Raw genomic sequence first — 8,916 nt, forward strand, 5'->3', positions numbered from 1 at the left:
AGATAGTCCCCCACAGTCTGTAAGTACACAATGTATACACATTAAATACAGAATATGTACACATATGTAACATACACCCTTTATGCTGTGTTTCCAGAAGGTATAAATATATAAACTGTGATATATACAGATGTACACATTTCTATTATAGAATATATAGATTATGTTCAAATACAAGGTGTGGATAGAGTTGTACATGACATAGTTGTCAGTAAAGGTTTAGATGTACTAGAATTGCATGGTATAATCTGTTCAGAAGTTGTCCCTGTATTGTACCATACACATGGCAGTATGGACGAGAGTGTGATGAAAGCTACAAGTCAAAGTTAGGAGTCAAGTTCATTTTTATTTGTTTGCTTGCTTGCTTTGTTTGCTTGTTTTGTTTTTATGGTTTGTTTTTATCAAATGGTTCTGGAATGCATTTTTTTTTGAGTGTTCAGCAATGTAAATGGACCACCCAAAGCAAAACCTTCAAAAAAAGTGTTGCTGGCTCCTGCTCTGCAGAAAACACTCCACACTTTTGTGACTTGGTCTGTTGTTGCCAGGACACGGAGGTGATGGAGCGGGTGCAGGACCGCCTCCATCAGCCTGTCACGCTCTTCCTCCCCACTGACTCCACCATGGCTGCCCTGCCTCAGGAGCAGAAGGACTTCCTGTTCGGCCTGCAGAACCACACCCAGCTGAAGGAGTACCTGGAGTACCACGTCCTCCATGCTATGAAGGTAAGGCAGTAAGTTCATTCTGTGCAGATGGTAGCAGGCTGGACCCAGTTCAGACAGAGCTCAGGAGGACCTACGTCACTGTTTAGAGCTCTACATGCCTGCTGTGCATTGTGTTTCTGATGGAGGTTCCAGCTATAGAGGAAACTGAAGCTTGTGCCCTTGTAATCCTGGGTATATATGCAATGATTTTGTATGTGTCTTGTTTAGATGCAGTCTGCAGAAATGATTAATTTCAGTTCAATGAAGACCCTTCAGGGCTCTGACGTCTCTCTGAGCTGCGTCGGAGATGACCAAATAGTGAGTGATGGAAAAGTCTTGGTCTCAGAAGAGGAGCTTCAGGAGAACATGGACCAATCAGGGAACAGAGAGCACTTTCCAATCTGTAGTTCAGTGTTGTGCTGTGTGTGAGCATGGGCCCTTCATCTTAAACAAGCCAGGCTGAAAAGGATTGAATGTTATTTCTAAAGTTTAGTTGGCTACTTTACCATACTTAATATTATTGATATCACTTACTTTTTAGGGTGAACTGTACATCAGTGACAAAAGTTGTCGGATTGTAAAGAGGAACCTAAAGTTCAATGAAGGCTTGGTTTATGGTATTGACTGCTTGTTAACACCTCCCAGCCTTGGGGCAGCGCTGTGATGAGAAGGACACTGTAGACATCACAGTAAGTTCCACATAATTCCGATCTATGCTGACAAAATCCTCTACTGATATGCGGCATGCATATTATATGCAAATTATATAAATTACATACTTCCTATTTTAAAAATGTTTCTTAGCTATGCTACACTCTCATTTTGTATTATATATAGGTTATATAAATGGTTTCTTTTCCTGTGGTAGATGCCTTGCAGATATTGTGCTGTTACAGTGTCATCTGATTGCCCTTCAATAAGTAAACCAAAGGTATGTTTTCTCTGTAATCACAAATCCACGCCCATTTCACTATGTACACATAAATGACTACCTTTCTAAAAATCATAAATGCTTCATCCAACTCATACAAACACTATGTGAAAGATATTACATTTGTTTTATATGTATTTTTCCATGAAGATCTCTCATGTTCCTGTAGTTACCTTAGGGCTAATCATTTCTATATGTTACATTTTATTTTAACGTGTTTTTGGAATGCAGTTTATTCAGAGGTGCGACCTGCCCAGACGCTTCTCATCTGTAAATGCTGGATGTCAGTCTGTGTGCACCATGGTCATATGGAAGCCCAAGTGCTGCTCAGGTTACTACGGCAGAGATTGTCTCGGCACAGTAGTCCAGACTTCATTCACATTTTACTACAACTCACTAATCATGTTGTTGATGGCAACTATATTTAGGCCCTTCTGGGTTCTTAGACATTGTTGCTTTTGCATAATAACAGTGAAAGTGATGGTGGCATTGTGTGTGTGATATTCTCACTACAACCTGTTCTCCAGCCTGTCCTGGAGGACCAAGATCCCCCTGTAGTAACCATGGACAGTGTGATGAGGATCACCTAGGCAACGGCACCTGCACATGTTTTCCTGGGTACCAGGGAGTGGCCTGTGAATTATGCATAGATGGCCACTTTGAACCAGAGTGCAAAGGTCACATTCTCTACTGAACATTTAATAATCTAGTTGAAAAGTCTTTGCAAAGCTGAGCAGTGAACTACAGCGTGTGATTTTATGTATGCATCTTACTAGAATTTTTGCTAGTATGAGACAGTTTCATTATACATTCAGCTTTCCACACATGAATGACACAAGCACTGTGCCATAATCATATCCATGAAAAGCTTTTTCAGGTGGAGTGGAGGAAGTGGAAATTCTATTGAATGTTTTTTCTCCCCCTCACTTCTGTCCCCACAGCCTGTAACTGTTCTGAACATGGATCATGTGATGAGAGTCCAGACGGCACAGGTTCCTGCTTCTGTGATGAGGGCTGGACTGGTCCACAGTGTGAACACAAGCTGGGTACGGCACACACCCACCACATCTCCACATTGTTTGTACAGCATGGGGGATGTGAATGTTCCTTGTATCTGTGCTGCAACCCTCGCTGCCTTTCTGATGCCATAGCCGACAGCCCTGTGTGCGTCCCTGCTTGCCATGCAAAGGCGGTGTGTTCCAAGAACAACTCCTGTGTTTGTAAACCATTTTACGAGGGAGACGGGTTCACCTGCACAGGTAAACACTGTATTTCTCCAGTCTGGCCTCAGCTCTCGTCCTCCTATAACCACTCCTTCAATACAACTACTTCTCCAGAAAGGAACAACCTGACAGACAGAAGTAGTGGCTTGAGCTCCCTTAGTCTTTGGTCTGTATAGGAAATGAGATGCGATCAAGAAAAGCTTGACCTCTCTTTCAACAGACATATCGGACCAGTGGAGATGATGGCTCACTTGAAACCATTCTCCAATCTCTCTCCCCTACCTCCAGTGGCTGACCTGTGCGGGTTCTGGAATGGAGGCTGCTCGAAGAACGCCCAATGCTCCCAGAAGGACAAGGTGAACTGCACCTGCTTGACGGACTACTCTGGAGACGGCCATGTCTGCTCGCCAGTGGACCCCTGTGTTACGGATGATAACGGAGGCTGTCACGAGCATGCCATCTGTACAATGACTGGAGCAGTGAGCAGGCTTCTCTTCCTCTACACCTACACCTGCATAATGAACTGTATATTTTTGATATTGTGTGTGTGTGTGTGTGTGTGTGTGTGTGTGTGTGTGTGTGTGTGTGTAAAACCCCAGAATAAGAAATGTGAGTGTAAGCCTAACTACATTGGTGATGGTCTGGAGTGTGAGCTGAAGGTGCTTCCAGTGAATCGCTGCATGCAGGATAACGGCCAGTGTCACTCTGATGCTCAGTGCACTGACCTGCACTACCAGGGTGAGGGTTTCAGCCTCTCTCTGTGTAACTGGAATGTTCTAATATACAGTAGATTTGGGAAGTGATTGGACAGTAGCACTGTACACCTTTTCTGTAATCCTGTTCTATACGTAGTCCATTTCATGGTCACAGGAGTAGTAGGATGTGCAAAGAAGCCCAGGTGTCTGGTTTCTTCTTCCAGCTTCTCCTGGGGAATCCCCAGGCTTCCCCAGGCCAGCTTGGAGATGTAGTCCCTCCAGAATGTCCTCGGTCTACCCATAGTCCTCCTGCCTGTTGGCCATGTCTGGTATACCGACGGCAGGATGTGACCACATGGCATCCTTATCAGATGCCTGAACCACTTCAACTGGCTGCTCTTAACAGCGGCTCTGCTTTACGCTCCTCCAAAGTTCATGAGCAGATTATGGTTGGGAAATAGTAAATTGAGAACTTGAATTTATAGCTCAGCTCCGTCTTCACAGCTACAGTCTGCCACAGTGACCATATTACAGAAATTGCTGAACTTATCCTATGGTTGATATCACAATTCCTCTTGCCATCACTTGTGACCTGAGTTACTTAAACTCCTCCACTTGGGGTCAGGTTCTCACCCAGAGGGAGTGTGCCACTCTTTCCCAGGAGATCACCATGTCCTTCAACTTGCCTCCTTTTCTGCTTAATGGTATCCCTCACTGTTAAAGTCCACAACCGGGTTTTTGGGTTGACACTATACCAGGCACTGAAAAAGATTTAGCCACAATGAACCTGCTTCCACAATGGAGATTTTGAACAGGGTCCACCCATACTCAGGGTCCCCAATTACTCCAGAAAGTACAAGAAGCTCTCTTCAAATCATTTGGGAAGGTGTTTCCAAGCAGACCCTCACTATATGTTTGTGGCTAGTAGGTCTGACCAAGAATGTTCCCTGCCATCTGATCCAACTCAGCACCAGATTGTGATCTATTGACAGCTGCGCACCTCTCTCCACATGAATGTTCAAAACATGGCCTCAAGTCAGATGACACAACCACAAAGTTAATCACTGACCTTTGGCCCAAGGTGCTCTGATAATATGTACACTTATGAGCAGGCTTGTGTTCAGACTTTGTCTTTGTTGTACACCAATCATGGATAGTACAGAAGTCAAATAACATCCAACCTCTTGCTTCAGACTGGGCAGAACATTCCTCCCAGTCACTCCTCTCCCGGTTTCCCAGTCATTGTCTGCCATATTTGTTTTGTAATAAAATACTGTCTGTAATACTGTTTGTTCAGAATATCAACTTTCTTTGTTTTGTACTAGGGAAACCCTGCAAGAATGAAAGTTCTCACATTGTTTCTCTATTTGAGTGAAATATAAGTAACTGTATGGATAACTGTTTATTTCTTGGCCATCAGGGTGAAATTGTAGGGTTGAGGCTAAATGTGTAATCTACACTTTATCTGCTTTACCTCAGATAAGACCGTTGGGGTCTTCCACTACCGTTCTCCAATGGGAGTGTACAAACTCAACTGCACACAGGCCCAGGAGGCCTGCAATCAGGAGGGAGGCACTATTGCTACATACACACAACTGTCCTATGCTCAGCAGGTGGGTGTAGATGCAAGTAGGCACACTGAGCATCTGAGCAAGAGATAGAGATGGCTGTGCGGTATGTTTGACGTCCTATCTGTGGGCCAAGCAAGCTGGGTACAGTCTGTGTTCTGCCGGGTGGCTCGAGCAGGAGCGCGTGGCCTACCCCATGAGCTATTCCCACCTCAAATGTGGCTTTGGTCATGTGGGCATCGTGGACTACGGCAAACAAACTGACCTGAGCAGGACCTGGGACACGTTCTGCTACCGGCCAAAGGGTAAGACCATGCAGGTTATGACGGCGTATGACAAACATAAAACATGTTAAACCCCATAGTTCAACTATGACTCCTAACTCAAACCATAACCTCAGCCTCAAACCATAATCCCCATATTTAACTATAACACCAACCTTAAACCTTAATTCCAACTTCAAGCCAAACTATACTGAGCCTCAAGTTTGCATTTAATACAACAATCCATGCTGTTAAATATAGTGTGTGTGTGTGTGTGTGTGTGTGTGTGTGTGTGTGTGTGTGTGTGTGTGTGTGTGTGTGTGTGTGTGTGTGTGTGTGTGTGTGTGTGTGTGTGTGTGTGTGTGTGTTTGTGCACTTATTTGTTAATATTATTGTTTTACCAGATGTGAAATGTGAGTGTAAGATGGGCTACATTGGTGATGGATATACTTGCACTGGAAACCTGCTACAGGTTCTCTCCTCCAAGTCCAACTTTTCCAACTTTCTGTCAGTGAGTATAACAGCTTACAAGCTGCATGAAAAACATGTTCTGCACTTTCCAAACAGAATCCCTGGAGTATTAAAGAAAACACTCCTGAGTAAACTGCATTACAGCCAGTTTGTTGTTACCAGAACATATTACTTCTGGTTTTATCAGAGTAGTTCTTAAGGACTAGCATTCTATGCTGTGTACATTGATGCACTGATATCAGATGCACTCATATCAGACTCTTGCCACCAGAATTGCCTCTGATGTTCCCCAGTAACTGACACTGACTGGTCTCATAAATTGTTCCCATCCCCAGCAAATCTTGAATTGCTCCAGAACTTCAGCATCAGGTCAAGAGTTTGTGAGGCGTCTCAGCAACATAACCACCCAGTCCACCCTGTTTGTGCCTGATAATGACGGTCTCTATGAGAACGAGGTAGCTTGGTCCTCTCCATACCACACAGATGTCTGCATTCTTCATGAGTCAAGATTAAAGGTGTTTCACACTCCCCCTCTCTCTGGAATAGACACTGTCCTACAGGGATTTAGAGCACCACCTGCTGGATGGGAGAGCTCTGGTGCTGCAAGCTCTCATTAACGTCAGCCATGTTCGAACACATCTGGGACATACACTCAGTGTGAAAGGGGTTCCTAGCCTGCAGAGCCCCCAGACACTGGTAAACATTTACCTCATTTAAGCTGCATTATAGCTAGTGGATGTTCTAAGCAATTACATTTACTTCAAGTCTAAATCAGGCATGCACAATGTCTCCTGAAAACTGTGTTAGTGGATGCAAATAATTACCAACAAAGTTTAACAGATCCTTTCTGCCTCCAGGCTTCCTCTGGATATGTCAATGACCGTTACATTATCGAATCCGACATTTTTGCATCCAATGGGATCATCCATGTGCTGCATGGACCACTGAAAGCTCCACCCCCTTCGGCCCCTTCCCTCCACCCCGCCCACAAGGCAGGGATGGGCATCGGTGTTCTGTTACTCATCATCCTTATCGTGGCTGGAGCATTTGTGGCCTACCATTTCTACACCCAGCAATCCAAGCCTTTCCAGTTCCACTACTTCAAGGTTAGTGTGGACACGGTGTGTCACAAGATAGCAACATGTTTTTAATATGCAAACAGAAAAATGTATCCAAACATGTGAAGAAAGAATTAATAAAAGGAAAATGAATTAGACTGTTATAGTGTGTATATGCAGTATGCAAGTATGTGTGTTTGGCTTTCAGGAAGATGAGAATGAAGACAGCAGCCCTTCTGGATCAGCCCCATACATCTCCAACCCCACGTATGAGTCCACACCTGCCCCCACTGACCCCCACCTCCCAGCAGATGAGGTAAGCAAAAGAATTACAGTTACAGATTAGTTATGCATAATTACAGTTACAGACTGAAACAGAACAAAACTTTGTGCTGCCCGGTTCTAACACTGGACTGTGTTCAGAAGGATGACGAGGAGCAGGTGGTTGTCAGTGGCGCTTATGATCTTCTGCAGGATAGCTGAAGAGATTTGGGATCTCACTCACTCTCCGTACAGCTCAGAGCCTGAACTGCTGTAGAGCAGCAGGACACTCAAGTGCTGCAGTACCATAAGAGGGCCGAAGAAAAAAAGAACAAAGATTGAACAGCAGTTGCATAATGCTGAACTGAAATGAACTGGACATTGATGACCCAGTAAAATGGGAAGTACTTTTTTGATTATGTGTGTACAACTGTTTACGTCTCTGTGTGCATGTGTTGTGTGGTTGAATGTTTACATGTTTGTTGGCCTTGATTATTCCTTTGGTATAACAAGTTTATTTTCATGTTACCACTACATGCACAAATAAACAAACAAAAGCATTTGTATCAGTTGTGATTCATAAACTCTAAGGGATATTTCACTGAAAACAAATTTCTAATCAGCTGGATAACTTGAGACAAAAGTCGAGGCTATAATGTCCCCCTAGCCCTTCTGCCACTGTCTTCTCATATGTGTAGCCTGGTACAGAATCCAACACTGCACACAGTCTGTGATTTGGGAACAAGACAGAATGGTGCACGTTTCAGATACTCTGGACGGGGTTATAAAAGGGTTATAAATACAAGTCTTATCTGATAGAAAAAAGTGTGTATTTAGTCTTTGATGCATTTTGAAAGAGTATTCAAAATCCTTTTAGAATACAATAATACTTTCTGTGCCATTATCACTTATTCTCTTTCTCTCTTGGTTTACTTTAAAAAACTGACCATTGAAGAATACAGCATTTCTTATGTGTTTTTAGTGAGGGCGAATTTCTCACTTTTTTCTGTCAGTAGAATAAAATATCTGTTTCACCGCCGTGATTATAAAATTCATAATCCTCTTCTCCCATCTTGTGGATGCAATATGTATTACAGTTATACAGGAAAATGATTTTGTGACATCTTATCATTATCTATATAAAGGTTTTTAAAACTTTTAAATTGAATTGTAATAAAACATATATTCTTTATGTAAAGTCTTTATTAAATTATTTGCTGTTTTTCTATTTTGCAGTCATAATTTCATTATTAAATGCTTCCTTTCAAATAACTGAAAACCAAGCGTCATCTTTCTCACTTTAGGCTATTAAAATATAATTTGAATGTTTATACTATTCAATTTAGTTTATTTCGAGTGATAAACTAGTGCTTTGAGTGATAAACCAGTGTCTTTCTAAATCCGTATCCTTACCAAAATTAGCTGTGTGTTTGTCTGTCAGTTACAGTATTAATCAGTGTTTAGATCAGCTCTGTGCAGGTGACATTAAAGCTGAATCTACACTGAGTGCTTCCTCTCTCTGAAATCAGTCTCCTGCATGCTGGTGACTTTCTCACCACAGTCTCCTCACTCAGATGCTTCTAGAGACGGGAGGTGGAGTTCTGTTCATCCGCGCTGACGTTCTTTTGATATATATGGAGTAAGTCAAACATGCATCCTCTGATTTGTCACTGTAGAATGTTTGATGATTTCCCCTTCTCTGTCTAATAAGGTAACAGTGATTGTGATTGGCAGCTGTGAGGAGC

The 8,916-nt window shown here is 42.9% G+C and overlaps 1 protein-coding gene across 1 annotated transcript in view; it reads left to right on the forward strand.

Annotated features, from left to right (window-relative positions):
• LOC145659831 (stabilin-2-like) overlaps positions 1-7,676 on the forward strand; it is a 30,668-nt gene extending 22,992 nt beyond the window's left edge. The window contains 19 exon segments of the mRNA XM_081723145.1: positions 546-722; positions 930-1,019; positions 1,243-1,356; positions 1,358-1,390; positions 1,570-1,632; positions 1,864-1,987; positions 2,160-2,309; positions 2,574-2,678; positions 2,784-2,891; positions 3,144-3,334; positions 3,455-3,593; positions 5,030-5,163; positions 5,255-5,423; positions 5,786-5,892; positions 6,188-6,307; positions 6,399-6,548; positions 6,710-6,958; positions 7,119-7,226; positions 7,334-7,676. Of these exon segments, the coding sequence (XP_081579271.1) occupies positions 546-722; positions 930-1,019; positions 1,243-1,356; positions 1,358-1,390; positions 1,570-1,632; positions 1,864-1,987; positions 2,160-2,309; positions 2,574-2,678; positions 2,784-2,891; positions 3,144-3,334; positions 3,455-3,593; positions 5,030-5,163; positions 5,255-5,423; positions 5,786-5,892; positions 6,188-6,307; positions 6,399-6,548; positions 6,710-6,958; positions 7,119-7,226; positions 7,334-7,393 (2,391 nt within the window). The 3' untranslated portion in view covers positions 7,394-7,676.
• The last annotated feature ends 1,240 nt before the right edge of the window (positions 7,677-8,916 follow it).

Source organism: Electrophorus electricus, chromosome 11 (genome assembly GCF_041902795.1).
Source record: "Electrophorus electricus isolate QZ-2024a chromosome 11, ASM4190279v1, whole genome shotgun sequence".
In the NCBI taxonomy this organism is placed as follows: domain Eukaryota; kingdom Metazoa; phylum Chordata; class Actinopteri; order Gymnotiformes; family Gymnotidae; genus Electrophorus; species Electrophorus electricus.